The sequence below is a fragment of the Varanus komodoensis genome, unplaced genomic scaffold (genome assembly GCF_004798865.1).
Source record: "Varanus komodoensis strain SLA01 unplaced genomic scaffold, ASM479886v1 scaffold10, whole genome shotgun sequence".
Classification (NCBI taxonomy): domain Eukaryota; kingdom Metazoa; phylum Chordata; class Lepidosauria; order Squamata; family Varanidae; genus Varanus; species Varanus komodoensis.
The window spans coordinates 9,449,644-9,467,982 of record NW_025335269.1 but is presented as its reverse complement, the minus strand read 5'-3'; the positions used below and the strand labels follow the sequence as shown (position 1 = coordinate 9,467,982).

General features: G+C 41.5%; 1 protein-coding gene across 1 annotated transcript in view; it reads left to right on the top strand.

The window, feature by feature from the left end:
* Positions 1–18,339, top strand: part of CNTNAP2 (contactin associated protein 2) — an 870,382-nt gene that overhangs the window by 185,158 nt on the left and 666,885 nt on the right. The window contains exons 5-8 of the mRNA XM_044419123.1: positions 109–318; positions 5,583–5,767; positions 9,219–9,362; positions 16,893–17,157. Coding sequence (XP_044275058.1) covers positions 109–318; positions 5,583–5,767; positions 9,219–9,362; positions 16,893–17,157 — 804 coding nt within the window. The remainder of the gene's footprint in view (positions 1–108; positions 319–5,582; positions 5,768–9,218; positions 9,363–16,892; positions 17,158–18,339) is intronic.

Here is an 18,339-nt window from a genome sequence, read left to right as displayed (position 1 = left end):
GACACATACTACATTTATTGCATGCTCAAAATGTATGTGCTTTTGTTTTTGGATGGCCCCAGCAATGCCTAACTGCTCAGCAACCATTTTATTTATTTTTCCCTTTAGGGGCCGATGTTATCAATTTTGATGGCCATGTTGTATTGCCATACAGATTTGGACACAAGAAGAAAACACTGAAAACGCTGAAAGATGTCATTGCTCTGAAATTTAAAACCTCTGAAAGCGAAGGTGTAATCTTCCATGGGGAAGGCCAGCAAGGAGATTATATCACCCTTGAACTGAAAAAGGCCAGGCTGGTCCTTAATTTAAATTTAGGTATGGCTTGAGTTTTGTTTTTTAATCTGACTGTTTCCCTTGCTTTAGGTTGACAGATTCAACACTAAACTTTACCCCTTTCCTTATCATTTCTGCTTTCTCTTGTTTAGCACCACTAGAAGAAAGAATTAAAACCAGCTTTGTGGCACAGTGAACAATCATGCGTAAAATGAATATAGCTAGATTTTAAGAGCTTTTGTCTAGCAATGGGAACAAGAATATTGAGCCAAATTTTACCTGCAATGTCCTTGAAATGCTGGTTTCAGAAGAAGATGCGCATTCTGGATTGTGGCTTTAGACTATCTCTAGGACTGCCCTTGGAGCCTTATTCTGAGATCTCGTGATTCCTCCATCATTTGTGGAGCTGCACTTGCTAGCCTGGCCCACTCTGTCTGTCCCCATCACCCAGTCCCTCCACACACTGGTGCCTTCTGGTCTGAAGTGCCAATTCCACTCTACCTATGCAGGTTCTACATATGATTTAGAACCCTGCTGTGAACCTTCATACTTTCCTGAATTAGTGTAAGAAGGGCAGACAGACCAGATAATGGAGAAGTGGCTGTATCAGAGTGAGGAAGGTGGTAACAGAATCCACAGATTATTCTTCTGTAAGAATGCCACTAAACAGGAGAGGGGGCCTGAGAGATGGGGACTAGAAGATCCCCAAGGTGATGGCATTCATTTTCTCCCATCCACTGACCACCTGCAAAGGTGCTGTATGATTCAATGGACTGGATTCAGTACCTCCCTAAATAAGCTCCAAAAAGGCACAAGAATTCATTCTGAGACAGAAAGGGATAGGGAGGGAGGAGGTGTTGTGTAGGCACCATGGGCGTGCTGCAAGAATAGCAGAGGGGACCCATCCATTGTCCAATCTTTGAGAGGACAACCAAGCTGAGTGCTCTGATGAACCCATGGGAATGCTGGATCCTAGTAAGAAGAAGGAATATGAAACTCTAGAGCTGAAGACCAATTCAAAAGGGAGAGACAATGCTGGGTCACAAAGTGCTCAAGGAGCGTTGCAGCCAGGGAGGTTACCTTAGGGAAAGGCTCACTTTGGAAGAAGAGACAGCTTGAGAAGGGAACCTATAGCAGATGGCATCAGTTTTGTGACAACGCAGTTTCAGGATGCTCTAATCCAAAGAATTAACTGAAGCTTATAAGATACTGTGTAATGCAAAGCCTGGATGGAACATTTGTCCCTTTTGGCTGCAAGAAGATACCTTCTGTAGCCAGAGGCAGAGTTTGCTTCTTCACAGTTTGCACAATAAGCATAATTGAGTAGAAATACAACTTGGCAGCTCAACTGCAAAAGATTCAGGAGCCCAGCCCATATGGCAGCTGCTGACCAATACTCATCATTGCCCATGGTCTTCCTGGCTCTCCTTATGCATCCAAGCAGTCCTTGAATATGTGCAGAGGCAAGAATGTTCCCCATAGTTAATAGCACAACACATTTGTGCATATATGTCCAACTGATCTCCAATATTCTGGGACCATATTCTGAGGAACCAGCAGGGTGGGTGATACCAGTGGCTGACATTAATATCAGTTACTGGAAATATGAACTGGAGCGTGATATTACACTCCTGTCCTGCTTGTAGGCTTCCTGTAGACATCTAGTTAGCTACTGTGGGAACAAGATGCTAGACTAAATAGGCTTTGGTCTGATTCAGCAGGATTCATATTATCTGACCTGTAATCCTGCAGTTCTGGGAACAATAACAGCTCCCTTAATTTCTGTCACAGTCAGTGGCATTAATGTCACACATCATCTATTTATTACATTCCAGTGTTCCTTCGAGGAGATCAAAAAGGCATAAGTGGCCAACCCAGCCTGCTCTGTGAAGATGTGAGCCTAAGGAGAATCTGACTAGGTCAAGAAAACTTAGTGGACTTCATGGCTAGGTGGAAATCTGAACCTGAGTTTCCCTACTCTTCTTCTAAGTTTCCTTTCTTCTTTTGGTCAAAATAGCATCAGGTTTGCTTCATGCAAATGAAGATAGCATAGCTTCACCAGTACAAATGGTTTCTGACAAATGTCATTGAAATTCTAATGATTTCTATTTCTTTCCCGTACATTTCTCAGTTCAGTCAAGCAGATATCAGTATGATAAATGACATCTCTTGCATATGTGCTTAGTGAGGTGAGAATATATACTCTCAGGTCAGAAATGGGGTTAGCAAGGGTCTACTAAGATGAGAAATTAGATCCTGAGAATCCTTTAACACAAGTTTAGGCTGCAGTCAGAACATTTAAAAAATGCAGAAGGTCACTGCGCAACACGGCTTAGACGTGATTTACTGCTTCATCGCTCTCCTCTTTTGGCCATTAAAAATCTTTTCTTGCCAGTGTCCCATGGCTAAATATTTCTTTCTTTATTTATTTTCAATATTTTTATTCTGCTCCTCATCCAAAAAGTTTTCTTGGCTGGCTTGCATATGATCAGTAAGGAATGACAGTCTTAAAGACTCAGTCTAAAAAGGCACAGTGCCCAAGAAAAAAGGGATGAGGCAGGAAGAAGAAAAGCCCTTTAGCAGGGATGATGAAATGGCTCGGCTTCCTTTACTTCCCTGGAATGGCTGCTGCTGGTAGCAGGTGAAGGAGGAGGAAATTTCTGGTAGTGGTCTTCAGTCGAGTAGGGAAATGGCTTCATGTCCCCTCTCTTCTCCACCAATACCTTGCATATTAACAACATAATTGGAAACAATTCAGCTCTTCATACTGGGACATGTCTTTCAGTTTCTTTTAGCCATGATAATTAAATAAAGCCTCCTTGTTCAGAAGCAGCATGCTTCCAAAAATCAGACAAGTCAACACTACAAGATCACAATCACAACAATGCTTCTTTTGGACAATTCATGATGCACAGTGATCCATGGTTGTTTCCCAAGTTCTCCAGACTTAGACTGCTTTCCTTAAGTTGCCTTGTTCTTGTTTTTGTCTTATTTTTCCCAACAAGATGCCTGGAGAATCCTTTATTTGTAGTATGTTTTGCTTCACCCATTTTTATTTATTTAGAATATTTCTACCCCATCCTATATGAAAATCATTCCAGGACGGCTTACAAGAATTAAAACAATAAATAGACAAGGCAATAAATAATAATAAATAACTACATACATAATACCAACAAAAACAAAATGTGACTGTCAGTATTAAAACCAACTAAACTTTCTCAATCGTTAACGTAGTGGGTCAATAAAAATCTTTTCACCTGACACCGAAAGGAATATAAAGTTGGCACCAGGCAAACCTCTCTGGGGAGCGCATTCCACAATCTGGGCGCCACCCCAGAGAAGGCCCTCCTCCAGGTAGACACCCTCTTTACCTCCTTCAGGGAGGGTTCCTGGAGCAGAGCCTCTTCTACAGATCTTAGGGGGCACAAGAGCATATAGGGAAAGAGACGTTCCTTGATATGGCTTGGCATATCCTCTAAACTTGAACCATTACCCCCACCCTTGTGTTTTGAACAAATGATGAACCAACTGTTTGGCAAGAGCAGCAAACATCCCTTGCAGCTCTTGCCAAGATCCACTGATGCCCAAGTGGCATGGTGAAATGACCACCACTGACTCATTGCAAACACGCACCTCCACCCCGCAATCAGGAGCTCTTTTGCTTGCTGCAGCATTTTTCTCTTCCTCACCCTCAAATACTACTTTTCACGATCTCTGTTTAGAAATGTCCACAGGAGGGATGATCAGTTGTTTGCTGCCTCTTGTTAATTTTTCACCTGAAATGTGTGCAAATAGTTTCATTATTTTTTTAAGCTGGAAATGCACAATTCTGGAAGTGCAGGTGGGCACATTTCCATGGTCATAATAATGGGTAACCTCACCTGCAGCAAGTACCAACCATAGAGGCTAACCCAGGGAGTCTTGCAATTGTAATTGGTTTGGGCTATGGAAGTTGCTTTTGGGGGCATTACCTTTTGCTTTGTCTTGACAGCTCTCAAACTATGAGCTGACAATTCAAAGCAAAGACACATGCAAACTTTGCCCACAGATTTATCCCTCCTTGGCACTAGTATTCTCAAAGAACGTACAAGTATGTATTTCTCTGGTAGGTCCCAAATAGTGCCTTTAACATTTCCACCCATTCCCTAACTGTTTGGAGAGATGAAAAAATACATCTCCTTTTATCATAGAGATTTGACAGCCAGAGTTGTCAAAATTTTAGTCCCTTTCAGTAAATAATGCTCCCCATGGGATTTTCATAGGGACATATGCAGATGTATATCATTTGTTTTTGCCTATGGGTCTCAGTTAAAACCATTCTAGTGTATCCTCAAGGATCAGAGCCCATTCTGGAAAATGGTACTTCCATTTTGGATAGTGGGGCATTTTTTACAGACTTTGGATAGTGGGGCATTTTTTACAGACAGACCCCCTAACATGAAATAGCTTCCTGTCAGCAAGGATAGGCCACAGAAGAGACACAGCCACAGAGACCAAATCTGCAGCAATCCAAATGCCAGCCTGTCCCCAGGCAACAGTATTACAGGTCCGAATAACATCAGCTCCAGCATCAAAGTTGCATTCACCTGCTCATCATCAAGTGTGATATAGGCTGTCAGTTAGCAATGTCTTCCTTCAAAAGACAAACAGCCTCACAATTAATACTGACATTCAGAAATCAGTGGGAGAATGTTTCCATTTTTCAGGATATTCTACCACTGACCTTAAGGTGGCTAACTATGAAGTAAAGGAATTTTGAAAGATAACTAGAATATGAAATTGCTGGATGTCAATTTATCAAACAGTTATAGTACTCGCCTAGCTTGAATCACGATCACACTACCTGTTTTAATTAGCTTACCAATGCCAGGTTATTTGCATTGTCACCAACACTCTTTTGTGAATAGTTACTTGTAATTATATAATTGTCTCTGTACTTTCCATATTCAATTTTCATCTGACCTCACTGTTTACAATTCTCCCTGCTTCTTCCCATGTGTAACACACATACTATATGTGGAACTTAAGATAGCATGACAGGAATATGAAGAAGTGAATGCTAATTCAGCAAAGCTTGTGTCAGGAAAAGAACTGTAGCCCTTTAAAGAAGTCACAAGGTTTTGTTGATTCAGTCCCATTGTTTTGGCACCAAAACTATATACTATTGCAATCTGGATCCTATCTGTTTTGTAGCTACTGGCTTGCCATTCCAGCATAGCAATATGGTTCTTGAGGGACAGTAATATGACAAAGGCATTCAAGCTGAAGTATTCAATATTTTGTTTTCTTCTTCCCTATGCCAGGAAGCAACCAATATGGCTCCATTTACGGCCACACATCTGTGACTACAGGTAGCCTCTTGGATGACAACCACTGGCATTCTGTAGTGATAGAACGTCATGGGAGGAACATCAATCTCACACTTGATAGACACTTGCAGCATTTCCGAATCAATGGGGAATTTGATTACCTGGACCTGGATTATGAGGTATGACATTCCATCCATTGTTGTTCACAGAAGTAAGTGTCATCATCATTTCAGGTACAAAGGCACTCAAATACATGTGCTTTCTATGACTGGTTAGTGAGATACTGTGGATATTGAAAGGGGGTCACAATTCAATTGGTCATGGGCGGAGTGAGGAATGAACGTAGCTGACATCACCTATGCTGGTACTCACTGAACTGGTTAAAAAAAACAAACAGCCAGGGATAGTTATATTTTAGAAAAATGCCAACACATCTAAGCCCAGAATACTTCCCTTAAGAGTCATAATGTTTAAGTCTAAACCACTAACTGATTTATGGAAAATGAAACATTATATACTGTGAAGTGAATGACAATAACCTTGTCATTAGAACAAAATCCCAAGTTATTTAGGGAGTCTTGTTTTTCCTTCATTAATCTCGGTAAAGTTCTGCCATTAATTTCGGTGTCTACAGAATCTAACCCTGAACATAGCCATGTTCTTTTGAGATATGTATATGTGTAAAACTTGTAATATATCCAGGGAGTCAGACACAGATGGATTGGACAGTCAATTTCCCATCCAACAGATGCATAATCATCATTGGGCTTTGTTTCCAGTCCTTGGATCATCTTTGTTGCCCTCTTCCAAATCTTTCCCAGTTTGTCTGAATCTTTCTTAAACTGTGGTTTCCAGAACTGGACACACTGCCCCCAGTGAAAACCTGCCCTGAGTAGAGGGGAATTAGTACTTTTAGTGATTTGGAAGTGATACTTCTCTTAATGCAACCCAAAATAGCATTTGCCTTTTTGCAGCCACATCACGCTATTGATTCATATTTAACTTGTAATCTGCAACAATTCAAAGACCTTTCTCATTTGTAGTATCATTAAGCCAAGTATCCCCCAGCTTATAACTATGCATTTGGTTTCTTCTTCCTAGATGCAGAACATTAATTACTTAATGAAATTAAGTAATTAAATTTCCTTCTTTTGTTTTCAACTCAGCACTCCAACCTGTGAGGATTGCTTTGAATGTTGTTTGTATCTTCCAGGGTATTAGCTATGCAACACCATTTTGTGTTACCTGCAGCTTTGATAAGCATTCTGTGTACCTCCTCATCCATATCATTAATAAAAATGTTGAGGAACAATGAGTCCAGTACTAAACTCTGTGGTACCTTATTCATTAGCTCTCCATAGTTTGAGGATGTGCCACTGATAAACACCCTTTGGGTCCAATTTTGTAGCCTGTTGTGAATCTGCCTGATAGCTGTTCCATCTAGCCCATTTTTAGCTGGTTTGCTAAGCAGGATATCAGGGGGTGCTTTGTGAAAAGCATTGCTGAAGTCAAGATATATTATGTCCACAGCATGCCCACAATCCACAAAGGAGCTTATCCAATCACAAAATGAGATCAGATTAGTCCAGCAGGATTTGTTCTTGCAAATCCATGTTGGCTTCCAGTAATCAATGCATTATTTTCAAGGTGTTTGTAGACTGACCACTTTCTAATCTACTCCAGAATTTTCCCAAGGATTGAAGTCAAGCTGATTGGACTGTAGTATCCAGGTTCTTTCTTTTTATCCTTTGTAAAGATGGGTATAAGGTTAATAGTAATTTAAAATGGAATTTAATATCTCATCAATATATTGAGCTCCTCCAGCCAGATAGCACAGAAATGCACATTTTGAGTGCTTGGGTAGAAAATACATCAAAATAAATTTCCTTACCCTGTCTTGGAACTATATGAGAATCAACCACCACACCCTCTCAAGGCAGCCAGTGCTTTTTCTGGGAAACTCTGGTTTGGGATTCTATTGTCTTCACCCTTATGGAAAGGTAGAATTTCCCATGGGTGGGTAACTCTGTTGCTTCTAGGCTCCCATGGGAAACAATGGGATGGCTGGCGAAATTCTACATAAATCCATGGAAGCTTCCACCCTCTGAGCTCCCTTTCGTATGCCACTGTTTTCTCACCAGATCTTCTTGCACCCCTCCCAGCTCTGTGCTGCAAGCCAACACATCTCTGTCAGGCAGTTCCATGAGCCAGCTCTGTCATTTCACAACCAAAGATTTCCCATGGGCCTGCTGCACATGTTAGTCCACATGCTGCAGTCTCCTGCCTCAGGGTACTGCATGGTCCTCTCAGCCCTTGCTAACTTGTTATTCATCAAGGAATGGTGGAAGAAGCTGAGAAATGCAGTCATCACAACTATTTTCCATCATGGATCATGTCTTCCTAGCCCCAAAGCCTTCATTCAATAATTTGCATGGGGGAGTGCCTTAGTGAGGACCGCGAAAGGTCTGGTTAGGCTCCGAGCCTTATATTTAACAGCCCTGCAATTGTGATGAGTTTCTTCATCCTTCTAAATTATGCACAAACTTTTGGACCCTCTAGCCAGCTTTGCCTAGGATACAGATTCCATCCTGGCACTACTGCAGTGCTATTTCCATTGACATTTATGGGAAGTAACAGAATGTGTAAAGTCTAGCGCAGGAATTCCACTGCAGAGTCTGCCCAGACAGCTCTCCAATGTAGCTACATCTTGCTGCGCATTCAGCTACAGTGGAGCACCTCTCTAATTACTTTGCTCTGTGAACATTTAAATCCTTAGTATGGGTCTGCATACAAAATAGTCTTGCCATGCGGAGGATATTCTAGGGAGCAGTTGAATACTCAAACACATTGGTGTTTGCTTGCTTGATGCCATCACTTGGATTCAGCTGGAGTATTTTTATGCTCTAGCCATGTTCACACATGATAAGCCAGAACTCTGGGTGGTGCAGGGGTCTGGGAAAGGGAAGGCAAGAAAACATTCCATTCACAATTGAGGAAGTTAGGATCCAAGCTATGTCTGCTTGCAATGTAATGCTCATCCTATTAAAGGCAAACAAGAAACAAGAAAGGCATACTTGAAGACAAAAACAAGAAATAAAGAACAGTTTATGCATGGTCCCTTGGTGATCCCCTGGCCAGGTAGTCTCTATATCCTGATGTGTTTAGCTTCAGCAATGCTGTTTCATATGGCTTCACCTCATTATTGCTCTTAAAATCTCATTTCAAGGAACAGCGCTGCTCCTTATGTGCTAACCTTTGCACATGCAGAGCTTTCTCCATTGACGGATCCAGGAAAACTCTGTGTAGTGGTGAGGCAACACCATGCACACATCTAATGCCATGTCCCATCACTAGATCCAAGCCATGTTAGAAACATAGCAAGTCAGAAGGGATCTCCTGGGCTATCTAGTCTGACCCTCGGCTCTAGCCGGTTCCGCTCACGACATAGGTTTCTGATTGATTTGTGCAGCTAGGTGTTCACTAAAATAAATCTGAATAGATTTGCTTTACTTAATGTTATCTGTGGTTCTCATTTAAATAGACTCGCTAAAATAAGTTGGGGCTGAGGGAGTCAGCACCATGATCTGTGTTCTGATTTATAACAAAAAGATTTCATTTTTCTATTCAAAGATAACTTTTGGTGGCATGCCTTCTTCTGGGAAGCCAAGTTCAAGCAGCAGAAAGAATTTCAAAGGCTGCATGGAGAGCATAATCTACAATACCAATAATATCACAGATATGGCCAGGAGGAAGAAATTGGAGCCCTCTAATGTGGTGAGTATGTTACTTTGTACTCATCTAAAATGAAACACAGCAGTTTACATGTGTTTTGTGTACACCTGCAACTCCAGCACCATGCCTTGCTTCTTAAAATATCTCAACATACATGTGAAGAATTTTAAGCAACTTTAAAGGCAAATGTGTTCATTGGGGAAAAAAAGAACCCTTGAAATGTTTTCCTATAATGCAAGGGATTTCCTCATCAGCTGAATGGGTCCTTTTAACCTCACAGACTATCAGTAGAAAAGGCAATTTCCTTTAGCATATTTGGGATTTTAATAGCTTTGGAGGATAGGGAAGTACCGACACATGGCTTTTCTGTCTTTTTTTTTTTTTAACAGTGAGCAATATCTTGAAACATTAGTACCTAAACTCAGAAACCAGAGAGCCATTTGGAATGACAGCAGTCTTGAGGAGAATTTTAAGCTATGCACTAAGAATTCCTCATACAGTTCCCTCTTCATGGCCCAGCTTTACAAGAGACCTTGTTGCTCCCTCCAGGGTTGGCCTGCAGTATCATTGGATAGTGTATACATTTTCCATCACATGGATGAGATAGATTCCACAGTTACATATCATACAGATAAGAACCACCCCATTAGGAGATGGGTTGACAGCACAATTCATAATCATACCTAACAAAATGGATGACGGATCTATATGTTGCATGGAGTGCTGTGACAGCAATCGTACAGAAACATGCTGCTCAGCACAGTGCTGTATTCCTTAGCCAAAGTCCATCACCTAGAAAGTGGGTTTTAAATCAAGTTGAGCTTTCAGTGAGCTACCCAGCTGAATGGTGTGTGTTCCAATTGCAGTTTCTTTTTAAAGCACTTGCACACCCCACACATCCCATTCCAGCCTTCTTATACCCACTTTGCCACCCTCTCTTGGGACCTGTAGTCTTTAGCTCTGTACCTGAGCACTGTCTCTCTGGATCTGCTATCTCTCTCTGCTTCTGCTTCCTCTTCCTCCTCCTCCTCTCCTGATATCCCACTTTCCTGTGCATCTCTGTTGGCTTCTAACTCCTTTCACTCCTTGGTCCATAACTCAGGAAGTCCATAAGCCTTGTTTCATACGCATTTCCTCTCTCCATTTTTAATATCTGAGATGGGGTCACATGACTGTGATTCACCTCTGGCCAGCTACCTCTAATCTAGCCTGGAGGTGGTTGAGCAGCTTATCACAGGGTTGCTAGGCAACATCTGTGTGCTCGGCCCTAGCCACATTCAGTAGGTATGATGGCATAATGTGGCTATTGCAAATTGATCCTTAAAAGGTCAAGAACCTGGGGCAAGTGATTCCAATCTGCAACAGATAGGTTTTCCCTGAGAAAAACAACAGAATACAATTCTCCCTTTTGCAGATGTGTGTGTTTGTTTGGGGTTTTTTTTTTAACATTTTCCTATTATTAACACCACAGCCAGACCTTATATATGCAGTATTTGTAATGCATGATTGCTTTAGCAAGAGGCAATTGTGAGCTGGTATAATGTGAAGGCTCCCTTGATTTCCAGAGCAAAGAGAGGCTATAAAAATTGCCATCTCCTTTGTTTCAAGCTGAGTTACTTCTATTGCCTTACCTCTAAGAAAACAAGATCAATTTTCTTCTAATTAAATCAGCATAGATTTTCATTTCTCTCCTTCTCACTCTCTTCATTCTTGTTAATGCCCCATGGGATTGGTTTAGCATTTTAAAAAAAAGGTTGAGATTTTATGCATACATTTAGAATTCTAAAAGAAATGCTACATTATACCTGGCTCCAAATCTATTTTTAAAATAATTCTGAACTTATTTTACTGTAAGTGTGAAATAGCCCATTTTAAGTTTTTGTAATGAATAATAAGGACAGTTCCGGCACATCACCCAGATCTAAGGAGGGGATCCCTTAAAAGGAATTTTGAGCATTTGATTATGTTCACAAACTTTCCCCTCCCCATTCCTCCCTCAAGTCCCAAACTTTCACCTTTTCTGGAGCTAGTCCAAACCCCTACCATCACACCACTTTTGGTAAAGAATTCAAAAACTAACACACTGCAGCACTTCCTTCATTTCTCCAAGGACTTGCACATAGGTGTGCATACATTCTTACACAAGCGCCTACATTCTTACACAAGCATTTACTTCAGTTAATTAAACACTGCTTGTCTATCCATATTTAAATAAGTGTGGGATGTGGTGTAACAGCATGTCCTACCATCAAAGGCTATTTGGACAGAGGGCAAGACCAAAGAGTAGATGGGGATGGGTCAAGATTATTGATTGATGAGTTGGCTCTCAAAGGTATAAAAACATTTGGATTGTAAATTGGGGTGGCTGGTCTCTTTGCTCTGTGCATATTTCAGGAAAGAGTTTTTCTGTTGGACCTTGCTGGTGGTTTTTTTGTCCCTCAGAGTTAGACAAGCTAGCCTGACCATTGGTGTTAACATCCCTGGCAATCATACTTTAGTCTTGCCCTTCTTCCTCCAAGAAGCTCACAGTGCAATGGGTGGGCTTAGCCTATGTTCTCAATCTATTGCCAGCCTTAGACTGAGATACAGAGTGAGCACCAGTGACCATTTGTCAAGTGGGTACACATAGACATGGGTGAATGAGCATCGCTAAAATTCTTTAAGCCTCCTCTCACCACTCATCTCATGCCTGAATCTTGTTTGCAGTTACAACTGCTGCTCACTCTGGACAAATGAGAAGATTGTACAGACTGAGCAGTAAGCAAATGTGGCATGTGGACTTGCCAGCATGGATCAGGGGGAGCTACAAAGAAATCTTGTCTGGTAAGGGAAGGCAGCAAATTGAGGAGTCCCAAGCATACACTTTCACAGGCCTTCTTCACTGAATGTCTGAAGGTCTACAAGCCAATGTGATGTGGAGATGGGCAGGAGATCTGGGTTCTGGGACCCATGTGGCCTTAAAGCTCCCTGGGTAACTTTGGGCACCATCAGCCTTACCTAACTCACAGGATTGCTGTTGTGACGGTACAATGGGGGTGTTTAAGCCGCGTTGGCATTCTCACAAGAGGGAAAAAAAGGCAACATATAATAACTTAATTTGGGAGCAGACATATTACAGAGGAATTGGTCCAGGGAAAGAATTATTCAACTCCAACCACATAGGGCTACAACATTAATAATTTTCATAATATGCTATGCACTTTTTGTGGTTCTGTGCTCTAACGGATTCTGGCCTGGCCTGGAACCTTGACCACCATGCAGTCAGGAGAATGTCCTCTGGACCAGATTTTCTTGCAGTTTAAAGGTTCTGTAGTATGCATGGTGACTATGAAGCACCACTTACATAATCTAAATGCTCACCGCATTTGGTCTTTCCAGAATAAATAAATATTTATAAATAAATAAAGACAGAATAAACCTTATGTAACAACAGCAACCATGTTTGATGGACTGAATGAATGGCATGATTTTCCTCCTCTCAGTCCCTCTAATTTGGCCCCTGAGGCAATTTATAAAGCTAGTAACAAAGCCCAGAACATTTCTATGCAAAGTCACCAGCTTCGATAAAAGGTGACCTTCAAAGGGGGGCACTTTTTCATTAATAATTTCTCCCTCTATGAAAAGTGCCTTCCTTTTCGTGACTTTGGTGGAGAAGGCTTGCTGTCCCTCTGCAGGCCACTTCTTGATTGTATTCGAGGTCCTGCACTCCCTATACCTGTTATTTCAGCTGCAGTAGCAGCATCTTCACAACTCTGGGCCACATTATCTTTGGAGCTATCACCACCCACTCCTGGACCAGCCTTCTTTCTAATGGCAGTAACAATCTTCATATAGATACATGTGATCCAGCACTGCTACTAGGAAGATGTTTTGAACAAAAAATGGGGTAGAAGCATCAGGTATCTGGGGACAGTGGAATGGCAAACCAGAATGGACATGGCAGGGTTCTCAAAGTCTTTCAGAAAGCATTTGATGCTCTTTCAAACCTTTTCATCACATCAGACATATTGATCCTTGGACGTCTGACACAGCCATGTTTTTGGTCTTCAACATGTTTACATGCAGTATTCCAGTAATCCCTTCAACAAACTTGGACCATGTAAGCTAGGCCGGTATAATTATGACTAAACCCTGTACGAAGGGGCGGTGAGGCTGAGTGGGATTGGCTTGACCTAGGGCATGAGTCCTCAATCATTGGACCCATGGGCACATCCAGGAATTTGAAAAACTGCTGTAGGCACCACCACAAAATACCAAATCACTGGATCACCACTTTTGCATACCTGGACCTTAGGCTGTGTCTTAGGCAGCAAAAGTGTTGGACACTTGGACACTACAAGTGTCCATGTCTATTGGACACTACAAATTCTCTTGAATAAGCCATTGCCTAACCTAATTCAGCTGATTGCTGGTGGTGCAGCACAGCTGATGCTTCTTTAAACCATGTTTTGGCAGTGACAGTTAATTCTTTTTGTAGCTAAGGGGCAGCTACTAGGCACATGTGAAAGCTCTGTTTTGGAGGATTTCCTGCGTGCACATCCCAGCCCATATTCTCGCAGTCTGACTTCCTGTGAGCACATTGAGCATTCAAGTGGTGCGTTCCAGGAATCAAGTCCTGCGCAACCACTATGCAAGCGGCATACCTCTTGCACACACATGATTTGCAGCCTTTGTCTTGCATCTGACATGGAAGAAGCTTGCCAGTTGGACAACCAGAGGTCCATGAATGCTCATGGGCTTCCTCTTGGCTTAGCTCACTTTCTAAGACAAAGTCAAACATGACAAAAGTCCGCCGACTGAAAAGGGACAGAACCTGTGGCCCTCCATTGCAACACTAATAATTATGCAGATCAATTTTATGCTGGAAAAATATGTAATATTAACTGAGGGATACACTTCTAAATTATTTACATGTTTTGTGGATTTTTTTAAAAAAAAGTGGTCCCCATAATATGACCCTTTGTCCCCTTTTGACAGTGCGAAGATTAATACTACAGCACTGGAAGAATAAGCTGTCAGTTCCTATAAAGCAAAAGACCAACGAAGTTACAATGCTTTTGATATATAAATGGTTGGATCCGTGGGAGGTTGTTTAGTTCCCTTTGTTGAAGTCTGTGTGCAATTGCTAGGAAGCTGTATGCATTTCATACAAACCCATATATGTACACTTTAAAAGCATGGAGAAATTAAAGCACAAATTAAAGAATATTTAGGTACCCACATGTACCACTTTAAGGACTGCATTGTGGGTGCTGTTGAAGTGCCTGTGTGTGCCAACGTACCTGTGGCTACCCCATATGTGAATCATGATAGATTTCAGGTCACTATTGACCATTATATTTCACTCACTTTCCCAAATGCCATAGAAATGACACCTACGTGGTCAAGTTTTGTGGCAGAGAAAATGAGGGCATGCCATGGACAAAACCGTTGTGTTTGTTTATTTTGTTTTCCTACTTAATAGATATAAAATCAAATTAAAGATGGCATTCCCCTAGAAGGTTGGCATTTTAATGCAGTTGAGCTAAATAAAAAGGCCACCATAACATCAGACCCAAAACGAATAAGGCCATGTATCTGCCATCATTTTCTGTCTCATTAGGTCCCTCTGCTTTCTTTTAAAAATCTTCCTGCTTATCCATTAGCAATAAATCTTATAGTATGCATGAAATATGCCTGATGTATTTCATCCAGAAGAGACCGTAACAGAGCTGTTTCCAATGTGCAACTGTCAGTCCTGTAACAAAAAATATTCCGTGGCATGGTTAGTGAAGGAAGAGGATTGCGTGTTTTGCCAGAATGCCCACATTAGCTGGAATGCTAAACTCAGTGATGAATATGTTACAAATTGGGTTTCTTGAATCTCATACTCCATACATAACCATTCCTCACTTTATCCACTGCATTTTTCCCTAGAAATAGCATGTTCATTCAGAAAACGATCTGAAAAACGTAAAGCCGGAGAATTGAACCAGGCATCTCACCCATGAGGGATCTCAGTTGAATCTATTTATTCATCTGACTGCCAAATGGGGACAACGTTGCTTTCCCTTTCCTGGTTCTCTCTCCATTGTTTATCATGGATACCTGGCCTTCTTACCTTTATGAAAAAGACATATGTAAATCCAGCTGCACAGAAATTCTTGTGCTTATATTTCATTTTTCTAACTTTGTGTATTCAGACGCGGTACCATGATGGACAGAGCAGAGCAAAGAACCAAAACAAAGCACTGCTGATGAGTGGAAAAGCCTTGGAAAGTTGTAAACCACCCAGAGAGCTTCAGCTGTGGGGTGGTATTGAACTCAAATGAAATAAATAAAGGTAGCACGAGAGAAGTAGGTGTATGAGAAAATGTCCTGGAGGAGATTCCGAGGCCTTCATGTATTGATTTTGTATTAGTGGATCATTCTTAATCAGCTTAGGAAGGCTCAGTAACTGTGTGTATATCCACCCTGCTTTGGGGGTATAAAGTGAAGTAGACACTATCCGGGTGTCTAAGGGTCATTTTCTCCCCGTGGATCACCACTGCAGGTTGCATTCCATGGGGTGCCATCCATTCCCTGGAACACTCCCCCCCCCCCACTCCACACACACACAAAATAAAGGATCAAAAATGTCAATTTGCTGCTCAAATTTGCTCCTACAGAGCACCCCAGTGGCTAAATTTCATTTGTAGCTGCTACTGTTAAGATACATGTCCCAGCTCCATTCACTTGCTTGCACTATGGCTCACTCTGAGTAGAGTGAGACACAGGATGGGCTTTCTTAAGAGCTGTATCGGCTGTCAAAGGAAACCAGCAGATCTGTTCACAGAGTTTCTGGTCTAAAATGCTTGGCTGTGAGGGGTCCTTCCTCAGAACCAGCCATCGATTAGAGAGATGTCCAAGGACATTGCCTGGCTTACATGGGATACCATTGCATTAAAGCAGCTGTCTCGCTTGCTGTGAGAGGGATCTTAGAGTGAGCCAGGGGTCTGGCAGTTCCTCACAGCAACTGCTGCCTGTTCTCTGTCTCACTCTGAGAACCTTTCCAGAACAAAACGGAGAGTGGCCAGCTGCTTTGTAGACCTCTGCCAGCTGCTGTGTGCATGAGCGGGGACAGTGGTGGGACTCTCAGGAGCACCTGCTAGGGCCCCTGGCTTGCTCTAGTTTTGCAGCAATGCAGAGGCCTTCTGGCAATGTTGGGAAAGGTATAGCTCACCTGCCTCTTGTAGGAGCTGGCACCGGAGATAAATGCATATGAAACCCTTTGAACATTGGAAAACTCTGTAAAAACATCAAATGATAATAGCACATGCTTTCCAAGTGTGGCTAAATTAGCAAGAAATTCAGATTTCTCAGGTCAAACGGCTGAGAGGGTTGGAGGCAAGTTAAAACGAGTTTAAGTATGACAGACAAAAAAATTTAAGGGGGTTAATTTCCTCCTATCTTCCAGTGGATTAGTATGTTCTCTTTTGTATCCATCTTTACTAGGAAATTCAGAAAGAACTTGATCTGTATGTTTAAAAAACTATCTGTCAATAGAGCTATAGAAGGTTTTACACATATGTGTTTTTGTTTGTTTTTAAATAGGGGAATTTAAGTTTTTCATGTGTGGAGCCCCATACTGTGCCTGTCTTTTTCAATGCTACCAGTTTCCTGGAAGTCCCTGGTCGTCCAAATCAGGATATATTTTCAGTCAGCTTTCAGTTTCGAACCTGGAATCCAAGTGGACTTCTGCTGTTCAGCAACTTTGCTGAAGGACTGGGCACTGTAGAGATCGATCTGATAGAGGGTAAAGTCAGCGTTCATATCAATGTAACGGGGGCAAAGAAGAACCAAATTGACATCTCTTCAGGTGAGTACAATACGCCGAAAGTAATTCTTTTCTTAAAGTTCAGTCAGCATCATTCCATAATTTTGGGTTATTATCCTGTGTCAATCTAATTTCTTATATTCAACTGCTTTGCACTGGAAGAAAATGTTGCTTTGATTATGATGAAACTGTCCTTTTTTTCTTATGCATGTGAATTAGATAGTCACAAAGGAAGTGACCGGAGAATTTTAAGCTGGATGTTTTGTTGTTATTTTTGCTAAAATTGTAGGTCATCATTTATCTGAATTTAGCAGCTTTCTTCAACTATTTCAGAAACTCTGTGCTAGAGAAAAGGGGGAAGAAAAGTTGATTTTCCCAAGCCCCAGAGGAATCAAGGGCAGAGATTGATGAGAAGCCTAAAGGTAGCAAGTAGTTGTTGAAATATAAGCACATCAACAACTGTACCACCAATGAGCAAAGCACTTTAAAAAGTACCATTCATAAAAAATAATCAGGTATCTCCTTCAGGAAGCTTACAATCTAACAGCAGAGGTTGGGGAACCCTACAGAAGGAGAAAAGGAAAGTCAGAGCAAGGGTGACAATTTGATGCACATTTACTAGATAAAATCAACTTGACTATGATGAAGCAGAGCAAAAGGAATTAGAATACAGCAGTATCCCAAGAACTATAATGTTGCTTAACAGTTTGGTTGGATACAGACTTAGTAAAATTTAGAGTAGGTCCATTGAAAGCATTGAGACTTAAGTTAGCCACGACATCCACTATCCTCCCCCTGTCTCCTTCTTTGTTAGGTTAGTGAATAGTTTAAGCTGTGGTTCTTGCACAGTGTACAAAACAAAGTACAACTATGTCTTGGAGGAGTCAAGGCATCTGAGCATAATTCTCCTCATTTTCTGAGATCAACTTCAGAGGCCTGGGAATCGGTTTTTCTATGATAGGCTCATGTTTATATGAACGGCTGTCCACAAGGAAGCTCAGCTTTTCAGCATCAGGCACCAACATACTCATTTTCCCAAGGATTTGGTCATTTGCCAGTTGTTGTAGACTGCTTTTGTGGCGCTCATTCTAGACTTTGGGCCAAGAGAACATATCCTGTGTTTTGTAGATGAGCACACTTCATATTGCATTATGTTTAGAATGTTTTATAGTATTTTTTTTTGATTGCATTTGTGTGTTGATCATGGGTTATATGGCTTTTATT